This window comes from Coffea arabica, chromosome 5c (assembly GCF_036785885.1).
Source record: "Coffea arabica cultivar ET-39 chromosome 5c, Coffea Arabica ET-39 HiFi, whole genome shotgun sequence".
Classification (NCBI taxonomy): Eukaryota; Viridiplantae; Streptophyta; class Magnoliopsida; order Gentianales; family Rubiaceae; genus Coffea; species Coffea arabica.
Window position 1 is genome coordinate 40,698,017 of NC_092319.1, and position 25,095 is coordinate 40,723,111.

Consider the following 25,095-nt stretch of genomic DNA (forward strand, 5'->3'; position numbering starts at 1 on the left):
TTCTCCCCTGACTATCCGGCCTTCAATCCGGCCAACATTTGGCCGGATTTATGGCCGGATTTGCTGCAGAAAAAGCTGTTTTCTGCAGTTTTTCCTCCAAATTTGCTTGGCCAACCTTCCACATTCAACCTACTTCATGTTCTTTGAATAAAATTCAAATTTAACATGATCATGCATGAATATAACTTAAACATGAAACACTTTAAATGCATGAAATGCAGCAATTGAACATGAAAACTCCCTTTTTGCCTTAATATAAACACCTTTACAATTGAGATCATTTGCATGAACTCTTGCCATTGCCACCTACAAAACACACAAAAATATTAATCGAACAACTAAAACTTACTAAAAACAAGCCAACATGAAGAAAAGTGGAGTTGAAAAGTGATCCAAGCCTTCGTTTTTAAAAGGATCCGAGGTCGTTTTTGAAAGGATCCGAGGTCGGATCATGATGATTGAGCTCGGATCAAGAAACTCGAATTTTTTCTGATTGCAGAAGTGGATCCGAGGTCTTGGATCCATATGGATCCGAGCTTGGATCCAGAAGCTCGAAGTTTTCTCTGATTGCAGAAGTGGATCCGAGGCCTTGGATCCATTGAATCTGCACTTATTGCAGAATTTTTGCAATTTTCAGTTTGACCTCAATTCTTCAAAATACACCCTGGATCATTTCTATGTCAAAATAAATCGTTCACGCACATGTAAAATGATCTAAACATGCATTCTAAACCTCTTTAATGCATCAAAAACCATAATTACTGAATTTGAGGTATTGAGATCTTTGATCAAACTTCGTCTTTTCACCTCATTTGGTCACTTTTGTATCTTTTTCCAAAACCTACAAATGAAAAACAACAAAATTACTCAAACTTATACTTTAAACATAAAATCACTCCAAAGTAACACCAACTTAAACAAGCATTGGGTTGCCTCCCAATAAGCGCTTCTTTAAAGTCAATAGCTTGACTATTTCACCTCATTTTTCAAGGAGGCTTAGTTAACGAATAATCCACCATTTTAGGCCTTGGTGGATCATTGTAAGGTGACTTAATAGAAAAAGCCACATGATCTAATGATCTGAGAGATGGAAGTGACTTACATATTCCAAGTGTTTCATAGATATTACCTTGAATATACACCACTTGAGAACTTATCAAAGGAGATGCAATGAGAGTATCTTGGGCAGGAATACCTTTAGAACCTATACTTTCAATGCACTCCTCAAGAGGGGTGAAAAATGAGTTATTAAAACTCACCTCTTGAGGCTCAAAGTTAGTTCCAAAGATATTATCATGTGAAATGGATATTTGCTCATTAAAACACTCTTGAGATTCATCATTTTCATCAAAATGCAACCCATTTTCACATACAACATTCCCACCATTCATACTAGGATCATTTTGCTCATTATTAGAGGAAATAACTTCACACAATGCACTCAATTGCTCATGTATTCTACCAAAGTGAGAAGCTAATTCATCTATTCTTTCCTCAATCCTGTCAAAACGGTCAGAAGTTGCATTAGCTAATTTTTCTAAAGCTAACTCCCAAGATGGCTTAGAATCATTAGCTACCATTTTAATTGCCAACTCCCAAGATGATTTTGATTCATATTGGACATATTCAGGTTGGTAATCGTTAAAATATGAGGAATTATTATAAGTACATTGATTATCCCAACCATAAGAAGGAGAATTGCTCCAATTAGCACTATATTGATCAAAACAAGGATTGTAATGCTCTAATTCATCATAATAATCCACATTTTGTGCTTGCATACATGTATTAGTAGCATGATAACCTCCACACAAGTCACAAATCACATGATAAGAATTAAAAGTATTAACATTCCTCCCTTGCTCAATTTCATGCATAATTGTGTCCATTTGAACATGTAACATCATAACATCAAATTTAGCCTTTAAGCACCTTAAACCATCTTCAAAAGACATACATTCAGTAAATTCTTGGTTACCTCTATTGAAGGAACTTTGCACTTGGTAACCATCCATTTCCAATCTTTCACTTCTCAAGCATTGTCCTCCAAATTGACCTACCCTTCTCATTACCTAAAATTGCTTTTAAACAACCTCAAAAGCAAAATTAGTAAGAAAAATAGGTAATGAAACACATACACATAAAATACAAAAATAACAGAAAATAACATTCACATTATAACTAATATTATGTCTAAACTAATAAAGTTGCTCTTCACACCGATATTGCCAAATCTTCCCCGGCAACGGCGCCAAAAACTTGACGGGTATTTTACATACGTACAAGTTAAAAAACCGAATTACACCCGTTCACTGCAAGTATACAGGTCAACTGGTAGTTTAGGGTATATATCGGGTCGATCCCACAGGAAAGAGTGAACAATTACCGGTATTACTAAAGCTTCTCTATTATTTAGACTATCAATGAATTATAAGAAATTTAACCTACTGAAATTATACAAAATAACAAATAAAAGCTCCTTAGGTTGTGGTATCCCTACTCATGCAAGTGCTACATTTGGATCATTGAATACTACATTTAGGCTAATTATGGTGTAATTTCCTTAAACATGTGAAACCTACTTTCGTAGTGAATCAACTATACTCATAACTAATCCATACCTATTTTCATGGTTATGAAATTAGCTACAAGTTCATTTCTTCAATGAAATTACATGATATGAATCACTAAAAATCACATAAGTGCACCTCTACTTTCGTGAGTGTACTCCCTATGTTTAGCACTTCTTGAACTAGTGTTAAATCTCAATATTCATTGCAGAAACAACACCTTAGATAATCACAATTAATGGTACCAGATTAATCATGATTTAAGAAGCCAAAGTGCTAAATAACTTGCTCAAATCATAGCAATCAAATAACCAAATAATAAACACTAACAATCATAGAAAGTTCAACCAAACCCAAGGTATAAACTTTAAAAACACATATTAAACACAAAATCCAGAACTTGTATATTAACTAAACTTGGAATCAAATACAAAAGATAAAGAGTTTGGAAGGAATACAACCCTTGTCACATGAGCTTTCTTCCTTGCCTTCTTCATCCTCCATCTTCATCATAATCTAGATAATAAACAAGAATGGATGAACTATACTACTCTATACTAAGCTAAACTAATACTAGGAAGATGAAAGAGCTACATTTCTGCAGACTCCAAGCTTCTCCCGTATGTCTCTCTATCTCTTACTCTATCATCCCCTTTTTTTGCTCTATCTCCTCTCTCTCTCTTTTGCAATGAATTTGGCTCTTTTTATGATGAAAGGTTGGTCAAGAAATGAGGATTACATCTCCCTTTTACAGCTGGGAATGTTTCTCACATGTATAGCATCCCATGTGAGTTGGTGGAGGTGAAATTGAGTTTTCCGCGTAAAAAGCAGACTTCTCTGACCACAATCCGGCCAGGAATCCGGCCACAAATCCGGCCAAATTCCGGCCGGATTGCTACAGTAAATCTGGGCTGCTACAGTGATCCGAGCTGCTACAGTACCTCGGATCCGTATGGATCCGAGCTCGGATCCACTAACCCAGAAACAGCCGAGGGTTCGGATGAATAGTGGATCCGAGTGTGGATCACTTGCTCTGTTTTTGGCTCAACTTCAACCGATCTTTTCTTGATGTTAGAGGCTGAACCAGCTCATGTCTAAAACATGAAAGTTGTAGCCTTTTGAGTTATCTTTCCAATGCATCAAGAATCACCTCATTTGGATCTGTGTAGGCTGAGATATGACCGAAATACCCTTGCCTGCTCCATGCCTTGTTCTAGTTTCGACCAATAGCAATTGACTCTGTACTTCGGCTTTTTGACCTGGAAAACCTTCAAACTGGATTCAGATGTCTTCACCAAAGTTGTAGATCTATCTCTTATCTTCAAATGGGTTCAAGAATCATCCCAATTCGATCATTGTAGCTCAAGTTATAGCCGAAATACGAAAATGTGTCAAAACTGTCAAAATACACAAAATCCAAGTAAAAAGTGATATAAACCTCATTTAATTGAACAAAAGCATTTTATACCAATTATAGCCAAAATGAATCATTTTCTTCCAATAATATACCCAAAGTGACTAAAAATAATATAAAATGTCATACAATTATTACGTAAATTAGTCACTTATCAAACTCCCCCACACTTAAATCATTGCTTGTCCTCAAGCAATTCACACATAATCAGATGCAATGATTCAAGAGGTGAAACAATATATGCACTTTGTCCAATTTAATTCCTCAAGACTTGGAAAATAATCATTATACAATTATTCAATTTACACTAAATACTCATAATATCAAGTAAAGGAAAGATAATTATACCCTAAATTCAACAAGTTAAACTTAATCTCTTACCCTAACTTAATTTTACAAATAAGCAAATCACATAATCAATTTATAGCTTTCCTCCTCCTATAATCATCTTTTTCTCAACATTCTATAACTAAGAGGGATTTATTCACACAAATTTTACTTAAATAGTGAGAATGCCTTTTTACGCGAAAATCGACACTTTTAGGTGAAGATCCCCGGTTATTCAACATTTCACTTATTCAAGTTGCTAATGCATACTCTTAATTCAAGTACCTTTTTACGCGAATGTCGACATTTGTAGATGCCAACCCCCGGTTACTTGGTACGAGAATCATTGGAGTAGAACAATTTTTATTTACTTTCTTTTCTTCTTTTTTTTTTATTTTTATTATTTTTTTTTATTTTTCCCTCATAAAAAAATATATATATAGGAATAATCAAAGGAGGAGTATAACCTTTATCGACTATATCAATCACTTACTTGCAAAATTAAGTAAAGAGAAGAAATCTCATTAAACATGTAAAATTATAGGCATAATTTTCCTCACTTTACCAAATATACTTTCTAAAATGTAAAAATTCTAATTGCGTAATAAACATTTCCAAGTTAAATGAGGACTAAACCTTCCAAAATACATATAACATTTCAACAATTGGAAGAATAAGGTTGGAACAATTAGCCCTTTTTGAATGAAAATGCAAGAATTTGAAGAACTTTTGGGCCATAGTGAAATATTGGAAAAGATTTTAGAAAAAATTTTACAGAGTTTCTCCTTATAAATGGATGAAAACTCCCTGCCAACAAACCCAATTTCAAGCAAATTATCCACATGGCAAACATTTCAAACACAATTCCAACATTTCTAAGCATTTAAATCCACAAAATATCATCACATAGGCTTAAAATGCAAGTTCAAATATTTCCTCCCCCACACTTAAACTTCACATTGTCCTCAATGTGAGAAAAGGAAAATAAATAAAGAGTAAAAGAAAATACTGCTCAATTGAACTTGCGTAATCAGAATCCATGGCCAAGTGACAAATTTCCAACCGTATTTGAGAAAGAATGGAGAGTTCACTTATTGCACCCTGAAAAAGACAAAATCAAAACAAATAAATTTCTTAAAAATAAAAGGTTGCAATCAACAAAAAGAAAACATGCAAGTCAAGGAAAAAGGAAAGATGATCAACCATGTGGAACCATACAATGTTCAAGGGATAAAAACATGAAATGAGCTAATCCTTGCTAATCAAATATATGCATTAGTATCCAAAGCAAAGGGAAGCTAATTTCACACAAAAAATCCACAATCATGAACAAAATAAGTTCCATTTATACATTTTGTCATCAATGATCAAATCCCCACAAGTACAAAAGCAATCTCAAAATGGAGACAAACACACCAAGCCAAAATATAAATGACCTTCTTGAGAATTCATGAAATACTAAAAACCATTGAACCACAAGGATTATAAGTGCATTTATGAATTTCAACAATTAAGGCCATTTTCTCTTCTTTTAGAATTACCTAAGAATTCAAGAAATTATTCAACCAAGCACCTTTTCATTCATTAGGTAATCTAAATTACTCACATGAATATCATAAACTCCCACAAAGCTAATTAAAATGCTACATTGGCCACTTAATATGCAACTTGGTCATCAAGCCAAATTAAGCATAAAACTAGCAAGAATTCACCAAATAAGTACAATAAATGCAAATCACAAAATATAGTTATCACTAACAATCACCAATAGCATCAATAAGCTCAAATAAATGCACCTAACTTCACATATTAAAAATTGCCTAAAAATAGAAAATATTCATTCATGGCAAAATTCAAATAACAAAGTTAGGTGAAGAATTGTTACCTCAAGGTAGTTTGGTGATGTTTAGAGATGAATATGATGTGAAAACCCCCAAGAAACTTACTCCAATTTGACCTCAATTGAGTGATTTCAAGAAGGTAGAACCCTAACTAATGGTAAGCTTGAAACCACTTTAGAGTTGTTTTTGAAAGAATATGAACTATGAAATTCACTCTAGAGGATGGGAGAAAGTGATTTGGTGAAGGTTATTTGAAGACTAAATGGTGAAAAATGGTGTTTTAGTGAGTGGTGTGTGTTTGAGGTGTTAGTGTGTGAGTTAGGTTGAAGAAGAAGGGAGAAAAATTGTGAGAAATCCGTGAAACGGATTCATCTTACACTGGTTACTGTTCACAATCCGGCCAGAAATTGGAGGGATTCTGGGCAGAATTTTTTTTTTTTTGTTTTTTTTTTTTACAATCCGGCCAGTTTTTGGCCGGATTTCAGGCCGGATTCTATCCAGAATGGTCGAAAAAATTTTCTTTTCTCCCCTGACTATCCGGCCTTCAATCCGGCCAACATTTGGCCGGATTTATGGCCGGATTTGCTGCAGAAAAAGCTGTTTTCTGCAGTTTTTCCTCCAAATTTGCTTGGCCAACCTTCCACATTCAACCTACTTCATGTTCTTTGAATAAAATTCAAATTTAACATGATCATGCATGAATATAACTTAAACATGAAACACTTTAAATGCATGAAATGCAGCAATTGAACATGAAAACTCCCTTTTTGCCTTAATATAAACACCTTTACAATTGAGATCATTTGCATGAACTCTTGCCATTGCCACCTACAAAACACACAAAAATATTAATCGAACAACTAAAACTTACTAAAAACAAGCCAACATGAAGAAAAGTGGAGTTGAAAAGTGATCCAAGCCTTCGTTTTTAAAAGGATCCGAGGTCGTTTTTGAAAGGATCCGAGGTCGGATCATGATGATTGAGCTCGGATCAAGAAACTCGAATTTTTTCTGATTGCAGAAGTGGATCCGAGGTCTTGGATCCATATGGATCCGAGCTTGGATCCAGAAGCTCGAAGTTTTCTCTGATTGCAGAAGTGGATCCGAGGCCTTGGATCCATTGAATCTGCACTTATTGCAGAATTTTTGCAATTTTCAGTTTGACCTCAATTCTTCAAAATACACCCTGGATCATTTCTATGTCAAAATAAATCGTTCACGCACATGTAAAATGATCTAAACATGCATTCTAAACCTCTTTAATGCATCAAAAACCATAATTACTGAATTTGAGGTATTGAGATCTTTGATCAAACTTCGTCTTTTCACCTCATTTGGTCACTTTTGTATCTTTTTCCAAAACCTACAAATGAAAAACAACAAAATTACTCAAACTTATACTTTAAACATAAAATCACTCCAAAGTAACACCAACTTAAACAAGCATTGGGTTGCCTCCCAATAAGCGCTTCTTTAAAGTCAATAGCTTGACTATTTCACCTCATTTTTCAAGGAGGCTTAGTTAACGAATAATCCACCATTTTAGGCCTTGGTGGATCATTGTAAGGTGACTTAATAGAAAAAGCCACATGATCTAATGATCTGAGAGATGGAAGTGACTTACATATTCCAAGTGTTTCATAGATATTACCTTGAATATACACCACTTGAGAACTTATCAAAGGAGATGCAATGAGAGTATCTTGGGCAGGAATACCTTTAGAACCTATACTTTCAATGCACTCCTCAAGAGGGGTGAAAAATGAGTTATTAAAACTCACCTCTTGAGGCTCAAAGTTAGTTCCAAAGATATTATCATGTGAAATGGATATTTGCTCATTAAAACACTCTTGAGATTCATCATTTTCATCAAAATGCAACCCATTTTCACATACAACATTCCCACCATTCATACTAGGATCATTTTGCTCATTATTAGAGGAAATAACTTCACACAATGCACTCAATTGCTCATGTATTCTACCAAAGTGAGAAGCTAATTCATCTATTCTTTCCTCAATCCTGTCAAAACGGTCAGAAGTTGCATTAGCTAATTTTTCTAAAGCTAACTCCCAAGATGGCTTAGAATCATTAGCTACCATTTTAATTGCCAACTCCCAAGATGATTTTGATTCATATTGGACATATTCAGGTTGGTAATCGTTAAAATATGAGGAATTATTATAAGTACATTGATTATCCCAACCATAAGAAGGAGAATTGCTCCAATTAGCACTATATTGATCAAAACAAGGATTGTAATGCTCTAATTCATCATAATAATCCACATTTTGTGCTTGCATACATGTATTAGTAGCATGATAACCTCCACACAAGTCACAAATCACATGATAAGAATTAAAAGTATTAACATTCCTCCCTTGCTCAATTTCATGCATAATTGTGTCCATTTGAACTTGTAACATCATAACATCAAATTTAGCCTTTAAGCACCTTAAACCATCTTCAAAAGACATACATTCAGTAAATTCTTGGTTACCTCTATTGAAGGAATTTTGCACTTGGTAACCATCCATTTCCAATCTTTAACTTCTCAAGCATTGTCCTCCAAATTGACCTACCCTTCTCATTACCTAAAATTGCTTTTAAACAACCTCAAAAGCAAAATTAGTAAGAAAAATAGGTAATGAAACACATACACATAAAATACAAAAATAACAGAAAATAACATTCACATTATAACTAATATTATGTCTAAACTAATAAAGTTGCTCTTCACACCGATATTGCCAAATCTTCCCCGGCAACGGCGCCAAAAACTTGACGGGTATTTTACATACGTACAAGTTAAAAAACCGAATTACACCCGTTCACTGCAAGTATACAGGTCAACTGGTAGTTTAGGGTATATATCGGGTCGATCCCACAGGAAAGAGTGAACAATTACCGGTATTACTAAAGCTTCTCTATTATTTAGACTATCAATGAATTATAAGAAATTTAACCTACTGAAATTATACAAAATAACAAATAAAAGCTCCTTAGGTTGTGGTATCCCTACTCATGCAAGTGCTACATTTGGATCATTGAATACTACATTTAGGCTAATTATGGTGTAATTTCCTTAAACATGTGAAACCTACTTTCGTAGTGAATCAACTATACTCATAACTAATCCATACCTATTTTCATGGTTATGAAATTAGCTACAAGTTCATTTCTTCAATGAAATTACATGATATGAATCACTAAAAATCACATAAGTGCACCTCTACTTTCGTGAGTGTACTCCCTATGTTTAGCACTTCTTGAACTAGTGTTAAATCTCAATATTCATTGCAGAAACAACACCTTAGATAATCACAATTAATGGTACCAGATTAATCATGATTTAAGAAGCCAAAGTGCTAAATAACTTGCTCAAATCATAGCAATCAAATAACCAAATAATAAACACTAACAATCATAGAAAGTTCAACCAAACCCAAGGTATAAACTTTAAAAACACATATTAAACACAAAATCCAGAACTTGTATATTAACTAAACTTGGAATCAAATACAAAAGATAAAGAGTTTGGAAGGAATACAACCCTTGTCACATGAGCTTTCTTCCTTGCCTTCTTCATCCTCCATCTTCATCCTAATCTAGATAATAAACAAGAATGGATGAACTATACTACTCTATACTAAGCTAAACTAATACTAGGAAGATGAAAGAGCTACATTTCTGCAGACTCCAAGCTTCTCCCGTATGTCTCTCTATCTCTTACTCTATCATCCCCTTTTTTTGCTCTATCTCCTCTCTCTCTCTTTTGCAATGAATTTGGCTCTTTTTATGATGAAAGGTTGGTCAAGAAATGAGGATTACATCTCCCTTTTACAGCTGGGAATGTTTCTCACATGTATAGCATCCCATGTGAGTTGGTGGAGGTGAAATTGAGTTTTCCGCGTAAAAAGCAGACTTCTCTGACCACAATCCGGCCAGGAATCCGGCCACAAATCCGGCCAAATTCCGGCCGGATTGCTACAGTAAATCTGGGCTGCTACAGTGATCCGAGCTGCTACAGTACCTCGGATCCATATGGATCCGAGCTCGGATCCACTAACCCAGAAACAGCCGAGGGTTCGGATGAATAGTGGATCCGAGTGTGGATCACTTGCTCTGTTTTTGGCTCAACTTCAACCGATCTTTTCTTGATGTTAGAGGCTGAACCAGCTCATGTCTAAAACATGAAAGTTGTAGCCTTTTGAGTTATCTTTCCAATGCATCAAGAATCACCTCATTTGGATCTGTGTAGGCTGAGATATGACCGAAATACCCTTGCCTGCTCCATGCCTTGTTCTAGTTTCGACCAATAGCAATTGACTCTGTACTTCGGCTTTTTGACCTGGAAAACCTTCAAACTGGATTCAGATGTCTTCACCAAAGTTGTAGATCTATCTCTTATCTTCAAATGGGTTCAAGAATCATCCCAATCCGATCATTGTAGCTCAAGTTATAGCCGAAATACGAAAATGTGTCAAAACTGTCAAAATACACAAAATCCAAGTAAAAAGTGATATAAACCTCATTTAATTGAACAAAAGCATTTTATACCAATTATAGCCAAAATGAATCATTTTCTTCCAATAATATACCCAAAGTGACTAAAAATAATATAAAATGTCATACAATTATTACGTAAATTAGTCACTTATCAAACTCCCCCACACTTAAATCATTGCTTGTCCTCAAGCAATTCACACATAATCAGATGCAATGATTCAAGAGGTGAAACAATATATGCACTTTGTCCAATTTAATTCCTCAAGACTTGGAAAATAATCATTATACAATTATTCAATTTACACTAAATACTCATAATATCAAGTAAAGGAAAGATAATTATACCCTAAATTCAACAAGTTAAACTTAATCTCTTACCCTAACTTAATTTTACAAATAAGCAAATCACATAATCAATTTATAGCTTTCCTCCTCCTATAATCATCTTTTTCTCAACATTCTATAACTAAGAGGGATTTATTCACACAAATTTTACTTAAATAGTGAGAATGCCTTTTTACGCGAAAATCGACACTTTTAGGTGAAGATCCCCGGTTACTCAACATTTCACTTATTCAAGTTGCTAATGCATACTCTTAATTCAAGTACCTTTTTACGCGAATGTCGACATTTGTAGATGCCAACCCCCGGTTACTTGGTACGAGAATCATTGGAGTAGAACAATTTTTATTTACTTTCTTTTCTTTTTTTTTTTATTTTTATTATTATTTTTTTATTTTTCCCTCATAAAAAAATATATATATAGGAATAATCAAAGGAGGAGTATAACCTTTATCGACTATATCAATCACTTACTTGCAAAATTAAGTAAAGAGAAGAAATCTCATTAAACATGTAAAATTATAGGCATAATTTTCCTCACTTTACCAAATATACTTTCTAAAATGTAAAAATTCTAATTGCGTAATAAACATTTCCAAGTTAAATGAGGACTAAACCTTCCAAAATACATATAACATTTCAACAATTGGAAGAATAAGGTTGGAACAATTAGCCCTTTTTGAATGAAAATGCAAGAATTTGAAGAACTTTTGGGCCATAGTGAAATATTGGAAAAGATTTTAGAAAAAATTTTACAGAGTTTCTCCTTATAAATGGATGAAAACTCCCTGCCAACAAACCCAATTTCAAGCAAATTATCCACATGGCAAACATTTCAAACACAATTCCAACATTTCTAAGCATTTAAATCCACAAAATATCATCACATAGGCTTAAAATGCAAGTTCAAATATTTCCTCCCCCACACTTAAACTTCACATTGTCCTCAATGTGAGAAAAGGAAAATAAATAAAGAGTAAAAGAAAATACTGCTCAATTGAACTTGCGTAATCAGAATCCATGGCCAAGTGACGAATTTCCAACCGTATTTGAGAAAGAATGGAGAGTTCACTTATTGCACCCTGAAAAAGACAAAATCAAAACAAATAAATTTCTTAAAAATAAAAGGTTGCAATCAACAAAAAGAAAACATGCAAGTCAAGGAAAAAGGAAAGATGATCAACCATGTGGAACCATACAATGTTCAAGGGATAAAAACATGAAATGAGCTAATCCTTGCTAATCAAATATATGCATTAGTATCCAAAGCAAAGGGAAGCTAATTTCACACAAAAAATCCACAATCATGAACAAAATAAGTTCCATTTATACATTTTGTCATCAATGATCAAATCCCCACAAGTACAAAAGCAATCTCAAAATGGAGACAAACACACCAAGCCAAAATATAAATGACCTTCTTGAGAATTCATGAAATACTAAAAACCATTGAACCACAAGGATTATAAGTGCATTTATGAATTTCAACAATTAAGGCCATTTTCTCTTCTTTTAGAATTACCTAAGAATTCAAGAAATTATTCAACCAAGCACCTTTTCATTCATTAGGTAATCTAAATTACTCACATGAATATCATAAACTCCCACAAAGCTAATTAAAATGCTACATTGGCCACTTAATATGCAACTTGGTCATCAAGCCAAATTAAGCATAAAACTAGCAAGAATTCACCAAATAAGTACAATAAATGCAAATCACAAAATATAGTTATCACTAACAATCACCAATAGCATCAATAAGCTCAAATAAATGCACCTAACTTCACATATTAAAAATTGCCTAAAAATAGAAAATATTCATTCATGGCAAAATTCAAATAACAAAGTTAGGTGAAGAATTGTTACCTCAAGGTAGTTTGGTGATGTTTAGAGATGAATATGATGTGAAAACCCCCAAGAAACTTACTCCAATTTCACCTCAATTGAGTGATTTCAAGAAGGTAGAACCCTAACTAATGGTAAGCTTGAAACCACTTTAGAGTTGTTTTTGAAAGAATATGAACTATGAAATTCACTCTAGAGGATGGGAGAAAGTGATTTGGTGAAGGTTATTTGAAGACTAAATGGTGAAAAATGGTGTTTTAGTGAGTGGTGTGTGTTTGAGGTGTTAGTGTGTGAGTTGGGTTGAAGAAGAAGGGAGAAAAATTGTGAGAAATCCGTGAAACGGATTCATCTTACACTGGTTACTGTTCACAATCCGGCCAGAAATTGGAGGGATTCGTGGAGGGATTCTGGGCAGAATTTTTTTTTTTTGTTTTTTTTTTTTACAATCCGGCCAGTTTTTGGCAGGATTTCAGGCCGGATTCTATCCAGAATGGTCGAAAAAATTTTCTTTTCTCCCCTGACTATCCGGCCTTCAATCCGGCCAACATTTGGCCGGATTTGTGACCGGATTTGCTACAGAAAAAGCTGTTTTCTGCAGTTTTTCCTCCAAATTTGCTTGGCCAACCTTCCACATTCAACCTACTTCATGTTCTTTGAATAAAATTCAAATTTAACATGATCATGCATGAATATAACTTAAACATGAAACACTTTAAATGCATGAAATGCAGCAATTGAACATGAAAACTCCCTTTTTGCCTTAATATAAACACCTTTACAATTGAGATCATTTGCATGAACTCTTGCCATTGCCACCTACAAAACACACAAAAATATTAATCGAACAACTAAAACTTACTAAAAACAAGCCAACATGAAGAAAAGTGGAGTTGAAAAGTGATCCAAGCCTTCGTTTTTAAAAGGATCCGAGGTCGTTTTTGAAAGGATCCGAGGTCGGATCATGATGATTGAGCTCGGATCAAGAAACTCGAATTTTTTCTGATTGCAGAAGTGGATCCGAGGTCTTGGATCCATATGGATCCGAGCTTGGATCCAGAAGCTCGAAGTTTTCTCTGATTGCAGAAGTGGATCCGAGGCCTTGGATCCATTGAATCTGCACTTATTGCAGAATTTTTGCAATTTTCAGTTTGACCTCAATTCTTCAAAATACACCCTGGATCATTTCTATGTCAAAATAAATCGTTCACGCACATGTAAAATGATCTAAACATGCATTCTAAACCTCTTTAATGCATCAAAAACCATAATTACTGAATTTGAGGTATTGAGATCTTTGATCAAACTTCGTCTTTTCACCTCATTTGGTCACTTTTGTATCTTTTTCCAAAACCTACAAATGAAAAACAACAAAATTACTCAAACTTATACTTTAAACATAAAATCACTCCAAAGTAACACCAACTTAAACAAGCATTGGGTTGCCTCCCAATAAGCGCTTCTTTAAAGTCAATAGCTTGACTATTTCACCTCATTTTTCAAGGAGGCTTAGTTAACGAATAATCCACCATTTTAGGCCTTGGTGGATCATTGTAAGGTGACTTAATAGAAAAAGCCACATGATCTAATGATCTGAGAGATGGAAGTGACTTACATATTCCAAGTGTTTCATAGATATTACCTTGAATATACACCACTTGAGAACTTATCAAAGGAGATGCAATGAGAGTATCTTGGGCAGGAATACCTTTAGAACCTATACTTTCAATGCACTCCTCAAGAGGGGTGAAAAATGAGTTATTAAAACTCACCTCTTGAGGCTCAAAGTTAGTTCCAAAGATATTATCATGTGAAATGGATATTTGCTCATTAAAACACTCTTGAGATTCATCATTTTCATCAAAATGCAACCCATTTTCACATACAACATTCCCACCATTCATACTAGGATCATTTTGCTCATTATTAGAGGAAATAACTTCGCACAATGCACTCAATTGCTCATGTATTCTACCAAAGTGAGAAGCTAATTCATCTATTCTTTCCTCAATCCTGTCAAAACGGTCAGAAGTTGCATTAGCTAATTTTTCTTAAGCTAACTCCCAAGATGGCTTAGAATCATTAGCTACCATTTTAATTGCCAACTCCCAAGATGATTTTGATTCATATTGGACATATTCAGGTTGGTAATCGTTAAAATATGAGGAATTATTATAAGTACATTGATTATCCCAACCATAAGAAGGAGAATTGCTCCAATTAGCACTATATTGATCAAAACAAGGATTGTAATGCTCTAATTCATCATAATAATCCACATTTTGTGCTTGCATACATGTATTAGTAGCATGATAACCTCCACACAAGTCACAAATCACATGATAAGAATTAAAAGTATTAACATTCCTCCCTTGCTCAATTTCATGCATAATTGTGTCCATTTGAACTTGTAACATCATAACATCAAATTTAGCCTTTAAGCACCTTAAACCATCTTCAAAAGACATACATTCAGTAAATTCTTGGTTACCTCTATTGAAGGAACTTTGCACTTGGTAACCATCCATTTCCAATCTTTCACTTCTCAAGCATTGTCCTCCAAATTGACCTACCCTTCTCATTACCTAAAATTGCTTTTAAACAACCTCAAAAGCAAAATTAGTAAGAAAAATAGGTAATGAAACACATACACATAAAATACAAAAATAACAGAAAATAACATTCACATTATAACTAATATTATGTCTAAACTAATAAAGTTGCTCTTCACACCGATATTGGCAAATCTTCCCCGGCAACGGCGCCAAAAACTTGACGGGTATTTTACATACGTACAAGTTAAAAAACCGAATTACACCCGTTCACTGCAAGTATACAGGTCAACTGGTAGTTTAGGGTATATATCGGGTCGATCCCACAGGAAAGAGTGAACAATTACCGGTATTACTAAAGCTTCTCTATTATTTAGACTATCAATGAATTATAAGAAATTTAACCTACTGAAATTATACAAAATAACAAATAAAAGCTCCTTAGGTTGTGGTATCCCTACTCATGCAAGTGCTACATTTGGATCATTGAATACTACATTTAGGCTAATTATGGTGTAATTTCCTTAAACATGTGAAACCTACTTTCGTAGTGAATCAACTATACTCATAACTAATCCATACCTATTTTCATGGTTATGAAATTAGCTACAAGTTTATTTTTTCAATGAAATTACATGATATGAATCACTAAAAACCACATAAGTGCACCTCTACTTTCGTGAGTGTACTCCCTATGTTTAGCACTTCTTGAACTAGTGTTAAATCTCAATATTCATTGCAGAAACAACACCTTAGATAATCACAATTAATGGTACCAGATTAATCATGATTTAAGAAGCCAAAGTGCTAAATAACTTGCTCAAATCATAGCAATCAAATAACCAAATAATAAACACTAACAATCATAGAAAGTTCAACCAAACCCAAGGTATAAACTTTAAAAACACATATTAAACACAAAATCCAGAACTTGTATATTAACTAAACTTGGAATCAAATACAAAAGATAAAGAGTTTGGAAGGAATACAACCCTTGTCACATGAGCTTTCTTCCTTGCCTTCTTCATCCTCCATCTTCATCCTAATCTAGATAATAAACAAGAATGGATGAACTATACTACTCTATACTAAGCTAAACTAATACTAGGAAGATGAAAGAGCTACATTTCTGCAGACTCCAAGCTTCTCCCGTATGTCTCTCTATCTCTTACTCTATCATCCCCTTTTTTTGCTCTATCTCCTCTCTCTCTCTTTTGCAATGAATTTGGCTCTTTTTATGATGAAAGGTTGGTCAAGAAATGAGGATTACATCTCCCTTTTACAGCTGGGAATGTTTCTCACATGTATAGCATCCCATGTGAGTTGGTGGAGGTGAAATTGAGTTTTCCGCGTAAAAAGCAGACTTCTCTGACCACAATCCGGCCAGGAATCCGGCCACAAATCCGGCCAAATTCCGGCCGGATTGCTACAGTAAATCTGGGCTGCTACAGTGATCCGAGCTGCTACAGTACCTCGGATCCACTAACCCAGAAACAGCCGAGGGTTCGGATGAATAGTGGATCCGAGTGTGGATCACTTGCTCTGTTTTTGGCTCAACTTCAACCGATCTTTTCTTGATGTTAGAGGCTGAACCAGCTCATGTCTAAAACATGAAAGTTGTAGCCTTTTGAGTTATCTTTCCAATGCATCAAGAATCACCTCATTTGGATCTGTGTAGGCTGAGATATGACCGAAATACCCTTACCTGCTCCATGCCTTGTTCTAGTTTCGACCAATAGCAATTGACTCTGTACTTCGGCTTTTTGACCTGGAAAACCTTCAAACTGGATTCAGATGTCTTCACCAAAGTTGTAGATCTATCTCTTATCTTCAAATGGGTTCAAGAATCATCCCAATCCGATCATTGTAGCTCAAGTTATAGCCGAAATACGAAAATGTGTCAAAACTGTCAAAATACACAAAATCCAAGTAAAAAGTGATATAAACCTCATTTAATTGAACAAAAGCATTTTATACCAATTATAGCCAAAATGAATCATTTTCTTCCAATAATATACCCAAAGTGACTAAAAATAATATAAAATGTCATACAATTATTACGTAAATTAGTCACTTATCAACTAGGATCTTTGATCTTTTTTACCTTTCTCTTCCCTTCTCAAACGTGAGTTAGAGAATAGTCGCTGTACCTTTTACTTCTTCATAAACAAAATTACTTTGAAGCCTGGGATTGTGTCATCGTTATGAGACAAGGCTAGATTCCTTTATCTAGTTGAGAAGTAATCAAGGCTCGGTGCACGGACAATTGTGAGATCTTTTTAATTGTTCTGCGCTATTTTAAATTCTGCGTTCATAGGTATTTAATTATTCTTTGTTTCAATAGGCTATTATTGTTTGGATTTATTGGATTAATGTGGCAAGTTGTTCAATTGTCCGAATAGTATACTGCCAACTAGAACAGGGGTGCGAATCACTTGATTGTCTTAAAATTAGTGGCAAACGGCACAATTTGATTGCCTCGCAAGTAATTTAATATGTGTCATAGGAATAGTTAATCTAGTTTAAATGAACTCGCATGTGTGTTTGTTAACTAGAATTGGGTCTCTCTAATTTCTAAAAATGTGAATAGATTAAATCTTTCGATTGTCTCTGGTGTTATCTATTTTACAAGGGGTAGTTTAAGAGCGTCTCTGGACCACCATATAATTAAGGAGAGATTGGTAGTTTGGCGGTTGCTGAATTGCTAGAACCAATTTACTTACAAACATGTGAATTATTCCAGGGATCTGTGATCAATTGCGTGAGCCGATGCCGAAATTATCTCCTTGATTAGGTTGTGTCAATTAATTATTTATTATATTCTTTAGCTACTGCACTCTTGCGAATTAGAAATTCAGTACCTATACATCTCTAATTTGTTCCTTTTATCTTCCTTTCAAAAATTCCCCAAATTCTCTGTGTGTAATAAATCTACCAATTCCCCGAGGAAACGATCTTACTCACCACTATACTCGTTCAGTTTTGGAAGTAGGTTTTGATATAAATTTTATTTTTTGTAGTTTGACAGCCACCAGTCCACTATATTTATAATTATCAAGAGGAGATACTTTTTTATAAAAATTCTAATGTGGGATACAAAGACACATTTAATAAATCTCCACCTTGACGTGTATCTAATATTGGTAAATAATAGACAAATAGTAAACAAACTCTACCTTCTCCATAAAAGTCCTAATAGATCTCAACGAACCACAAAAATTCCAACGAACCACAACGAGCCACCAACGAACCAAGATGCAAAAAGCTCAACAGGTCAAAACTCACAAAAGGTTCAACAGATTCCAACGGACAAAAAAATCATGAACATAGTAATCTTGCTCCATTTTCTTCTCAAAACCTTTAATGAGTTTCCAACGAGTCAAATAACTCTTCTCTAAAACCCAACTGAACTCCAACGAAATTTTTTTTCTTCATTCTCTATAACACCCAAAAACAGTTATTGTCATCAAGAACCCAAAATCTGACCATGACCCAAAATCTAAAGTTCTGATACCAATTTGTTAGATCTAGTTCCCAAAATTGATCAAAGAGAATAATAGGGTTTTTGACAATTCAATAATGACAATAACAAAACAAATAAATCAAACAAAGACACCTAGAATTTTATGTTGTTCGGTCAAATTAACCTACGTTCATGGGTGAAGGGGTAGCAAATTTACTATGACAGAAAAAAATACAAAATCTTAGAAAATAATTTATAAACCCAAAAGGCACCTAAAATTAAAAACACAAAAGAGTTTAAATAGTACTAAATGCTTAATAGTCCAAAAATTCATGACTTGCTCTTTTAATTTGATGCTAAACCAAAATCTCTCTTAGATTGGGACGTGGGCCCCCCTAAAACTCTCTTGGATTAGTGCATATGGCACTTGGGCTGGTATCCTTAGCACAATTACATTCATTTAAATCTACTATATTTATAACTATCAAGAGTAGATACTTCTTTATAAAAATCCCGATGTAGGATACAAAGGCACATTCAATAAATCTCCATCTTGACGTGTATCCAACATCGGTAAATAATAGACAAATATCAAACAAATTCCACCTTCTCCATAAAAATTCCAATGGATCTCAACGAACCACAAAAGTCCCAACGAGCCACAACGAGTCACTAACGAACCAAAATGCAAAAGACTCAACAGGTCCCAACAGCCAAACTCACAAAAGGTTCAATAGATCCCAACGGGCAAAAAACCACGAACATAGTAATCTTGCTCCACCTTCTTCTCAAAACTCACAACGAGTTCCAACGGGTCAAATAACTCTTCTCCAAAATCCAATTGAACTCCAACAAAAATTTTTTCTTCATTCTCTGTAGTACCCAAAAACTATTATTGTTATCAAGAATCCAAAATTTGACCATGACCCAAAATCTAAAGTTCTGATACTAATTTGTTAGGTTTGGTCCTAGGAAATTAACAAACGAGGATAATAGGATTCTTGGCAACTCAATAATGATAATAACAAAATAAATAAATCAAACCAAGACATCCAGAACTTTACGTGATTCGGTCAAATTGATCTACGTTCACGGGTGAAGGGGTAACAAATTTACAATAACAGAAAAAGAGTACAAAAGAGAAAGTACAAAATTTTAAGAAATGATTCCTAAACTCAAAAGGCACCTAAAACTGAAAATATAAAAGAGTCTAAATAACACTAAATGTTTAATGGCTCAAAGGCCAATGACTTGCTCTTTTAATTTGATGCCAAACCAAAACCTCCTTAGATTGGGGCGTGGACCCCCTAAAACTCTCTTAGATTGGTACATATGTCACTTGGACTGGTACCCTTAGCATAATTAAACTCAAATTAGTCCACTATATTTATTACTATCAAGAGGAGATGCTTCTTTATAAAAATCCTGATATGAGATACAAAAACACACTCAACACATGTCAAATTAACTTTTCTCAAGTCCATTTGTGATCTAGACCTTAAAAGGATAACTTTATCATTTTAATAAAAATTTTTGTGACAATAAAACTAAAACTCTCACAATATAATTTGCCAACTATCAAACATGAATCAACCACATATGAATGCTGACAACAATCCACTAAGTAGCATTCTCCCCAGTCATAACTTTCCTCCGATAATTCCGCTCAAGAAATAATGAAAAGGTAATTTATTTATGCATCACATTCATCAATTTCAGGTTCCTTGGGGATTAGTGAATGAGAAGGGCTTGCCAATCAACAAAGGAAATATTCACATAGGGAAGACGAGTCCTCCCGAAGTCCGTCGTGCATATCTGGACCAATTCGCCAATGATTTTACCAACTTTCTGAGGAGGCGTTCCATAGAACTGATGCCAAATGGACAGTTATTTCTTACCATGCTATCAGATAGTCATCATCGGCATGATGCTTACAACGCCTTTGACTTACTTGCAATGACTCTGAATGACATGGTTATAGAGGTAACTCCATTTATTTCTCTCTAAATCAATGATCTATAGAGAAAATTCAGATGATCAATCTCATATTACTCGATCAACTACTGTTTCTTTTTTTTTTTTTGGGGGGGGGGGGGGGGAATCAATAAATGACTATGTCTGAGCTTGGATTATGCCTAAGTCTGAAAATTTAGCTTTAGACTTCGAAATGTCAAGTCTTTGGTTAAATTTAGGTGATACCTGGTTTATTCATGACTTTTCTAATTAAATTTACTTTTGCTCCCAGTGTATAAAATAATTATTTAATTAATGGACTGACTGATGAAGAGTGCATATATTCCAAACCATCTCACCAAAAAATATCCTGCACAACATCAATGATTGAATCAAAAACAGGCAAATTTTCTAATTTGTTTACTACTAAAGTCACAGTTAAAATGCTCTTTAATTTTATTTATTATCATTTTCTTCTCCTAGAATAATTGTTCTGGGATATTGTTAGAAAATATTTATTGTAGTGCTCTCCATGGCAAGACCATATATGAGATAAAAAATTGATTAGAGAACGTGTTCAAAATATTTACGGGTAGAGTTCTTATAAAAAACTGTCCATCCAAACACTTTTGAATTGTGGTTGGTACAGGGACTCATTGAGGAAACCAAGTTCGATAGTTTCAACGTTCCACTGTATGAACCTTCAGAGCAAGAATTAAGGCACATAATCGAGAAAGAAGGTTCCTTTAAAATAAGCCATCTCGAAACCATCAAAGTACTGGTGGGTGATGCGTTCGGGAATCATGCATGGTCATTATCAAGGGGCTTTAGAGCTGTGTATGAATCCATGATTGTAACTTATTTTGGCGATTCCATTGTGGGCGATTTCTTCAACAGGTTGGCCAAAAAGATCTTAGAAAATAGGGAAAAGATCATGAAAGGATCCGGAACGAACTTGGTGGTTTCCCTAACTAAATTTACAATCCCAAAGGATGAAAAATGTATTTAGTGAATCCATCGTTTCCTTTGGCAACGTATTCACAAAATGCATTTAAAAAAAAAAAGATGAATGAATCCTACTCCCTCTACTATCCCATTACTGCATATATATATATATATATATATATATATATATATATATATATATATATATATATATATATAACAATTTAGAGGATGAATAATAATTTATCAAGTTTAGTAGTGGGTCCATTTCCCTTTTTTTATGCTTATTAGGGCACTACATAGGAAAAAAAAAATCCTTGAACTTAATGGAGTATTTTCTTTCTTCCTGGAACAGAATTCATGCATTTTACACTGTGGAGAAGTCATTTCTAGACAATATCAAGCAGCCTAAGGATTAAAATTACTTCATTTGCTGATTTCATTTTACCTTACCTTTTGGCAAAATGCTGCAAATCATCCATCAGTGCAAATAACATCTTTTTAATCCTTTACACATTTCAATTAAACTATTTCAGTCACTCTATAGATTTGATTTTACCACTTAGGTGCAAGGTCCTGTTTTCAATTAACTTTGTGGAACCAAATATTCGCCAATTTCTAACTTGTACAAATCGAAACCTTGATTAGCTATAGGGTAAATATGACAAAGCAATAATTGTCGAATATAGAGAATCATGTCGATGCCATCTAGAACTTGTCCAATCAACATTAAAAAGTTATATGTCTATTCTGAAAGGCGATCAATGTTATGTCACCGAGATAAGTGAGATACCTTTAGCTGTTCTCATTATATTTTGGAAAGTTTTTGTAAGATTTCTTAATTGAGTTCTTCCCAAGATATATAACGATCCCTCTTTTCAGTTGTATGTCCTCAATTTTGAATGCAAGAAAATACATTCTTTGTAGAAAAAGGAAATCTCTTACCAAAATAAAAAGGAAATCTTCAAGACAAAACAGAAATCTTCAAGATACTTTCCAAGACAAAAAATGAAATTTCTTACCAAAACAAAAAGCAAATCTTTTACTCATTTACGAAAAGTAAATGTTCTAGACGATGCTTAAGAGCAGAAGACGAGGTACAGGGAAATAATAAGTAAGCACGTGATGAGAGAAACGCATTTGATGCAAGTAGAAGTTTCTATTCTCAGTTGATCTTCCGAGTTCTAAATGTTAAAGATTCACCGTCTTACTGCAAATAAATACCTTTTCAATTAAAGGTTGATAAAGTTTTCATTTTTTTTCTGGTAAAAGATAAATCGTGGCATGGTAAAACTAGTCACAAATGATTATTGTGCTCCTACATAAAAAAGAAAAAAATTCATGCTGAAGGAGCACCGACGTAAGATATATGTGTAGCATCGAAGGAAGTTTAGTTTTTTGGAATATCAATTACAAAATGGGGACAATATCAAAAGAGAAACACCAATCCCTGATAAACCTATCTCAATACCTATAATTGCATCAACAGCATAACATTCCCTACTAATTTTTGGTGCAATCAGCAGGCAAGAAGGAGACCTTCCCGTTTACAAGATCATACCCGATAAGATAATTTATCTGCAGAAGGTTCCCAAAAATTGCAAGTTCATCTGATGGAACTATAGTCAAACAAATCATGCCTTCGGAGACTTCAAGAAATGTACTGGTTGGAGCCAATACTATATCTGCATTAGTAAAGTGAGCAACAAGTTTGGGAAACTCGATATTTATTTCAGACTTATAGCAAAGGCCAAAGATACTTAGTGGATCAGAAACCCGTGTGCCCCTTATTATTTTGCTAAGTTGCGATTCCAAATCTTGGTAAAATTCCTGAGGGACATAAGTTAGAGTTGTTCCAGAGTCAATTATGATGTTGCCCTCTTCTACAGCAGTAGCGGAAATATTATGCAACTTGGAGAAACCCTTGTTTGAAATCCTTGTATTTCCAATGCTGAAGCCTTCTAGATTGAGATAGTAAAATGTATCTGGATTTTTCTTTATCAGTGGAGTTGAAACAGCTGTTGGGCCTGAAACAATAGCATTTGTACCAAAATTGATCTTACTTGAAGCATCTGATGCTGAATCTTTAGGCACTAAGCAATAGGAAAATCTGCCACCGATTGATCCACTCAGTTGCTTGATAATAGACAATGATCCTCCCCCAAGTCCAACTATGCCGGACGCACTTTCATTGAAGGTGCCTTCATTTTCGTGCCCGCAACCGAAAACAACTTTCGGAATTGATACACTTCCGCCAGAGCTTGATTCAAAGGTAAAAGTTTCGGCAGAAAGATCACCAATACTATAAGAATGATCTCCATAAGAAACTCTATATCCACAATTGTTTTCAGAATCACAAGTTTGAGTTCCAACTTCAGTACACAACAGAGAGTCGCATGATAACTTTCGATAACTCGAAGTTTTCCTTGGATCAAAAAGAGGGGCACTTTGCTCATAGCATTGTTTGCAGGGATTGCATTGTGTCCAAGTAAGATCGCTGCCCGTGTCAGCAATGGCTAGGATATCAACAGGTGGGGTTCCGATGGATACTTTGATAAGGTACTCCCCAGTGATGGATGTGATGTGGGACTGGATTCCATCAATAGAATCTGATAAACTCTTGGAATGCGACTGGGAGATTCTTTTCTTGAAATACTCGGCTCGAGAGAACGATCGATGAAAAGCTTTGTTAAGCGTTTCAAAGTAGGAGTTGGAAGGATTGTAAAGGGGGGATTTTGGGGTGTCACGATGTATGAGATGAGTAGAAAAACCATGTTTTCCCTCAATGAGTGGAGAAAGAAACAAATTGATGAAGAATAAAAGGGATAACTTGGAAAACAAAGAGAGAACTGTAAAATTTCCAGCCATGGTTGAGAAAAAATGAGATCAATTGACGGCTAGAGGTATCTAACATATCAGGCATGAATTTTGTGAAAAGGGTTGCCTTATATAGTCCATAATGTATCTTGCAATGGTCGGGACTAAATACAAATGCATTCATACTCCTAAGATTACTCCTATTTCATCTATCACGGTGACTCATAATTTTCCTATTGTCTTTGGTTACGCGGATTTGTATCCAAAATATTGTCCATCATTAGTGCAATCAATTTAAGTTATTACTTACCATTCCTTTTGTTCATTCACTGTCTCCTTCCATTTTATTGATTCAAATCAATTTCCACAAATTTCCGTATCTGTATATCAATCTGCATTTATGCCTACCTCTTTTTCTTTTTATTTTGGACAATTGTGCTTTTTTTGGACATTTTTTTCCCATTTCGAGTAGATGACAGTGTAGAAAGAATATGATTAGCTTTTTTTTTAGTAGTTGATT

At 34.4% G+C, this 25,095-nt stretch overlaps 1 protein-coding gene and 1 pseudogene across 1 annotated transcript; one reads left to right on the forward strand and one right to left on the reverse strand.

Annotated features, from left to right (window-relative positions):
* Nucleotides 1-22,177, forward strand: part of LOC113689457 (probable caffeine synthase MTL3) — a 114,774-nt pseudogene extending 92,597 nt beyond the window's left edge.
* A 955-nt stretch (nucleotides 22,178-23,132) lies between these two features.
* LOC113723281 (aspartic proteinase CDR1) lies at nucleotides 23,133-24,690 on the reverse strand. Its single transcript, XM_027246447.2, has one exon. The coding sequence runs from the start codon at nucleotides 24,624-24,626 to the stop codon at nucleotides 23,262-23,264; it is 1,365 nt and encodes a 454-aa protein (XP_027102248.2). The 5' UTR covers nucleotides 24,627-24,690; the 3' UTR covers nucleotides 23,133-23,261.
* Between the last annotated feature and the right edge of the window lie 405 nt (nucleotides 24,691-25,095).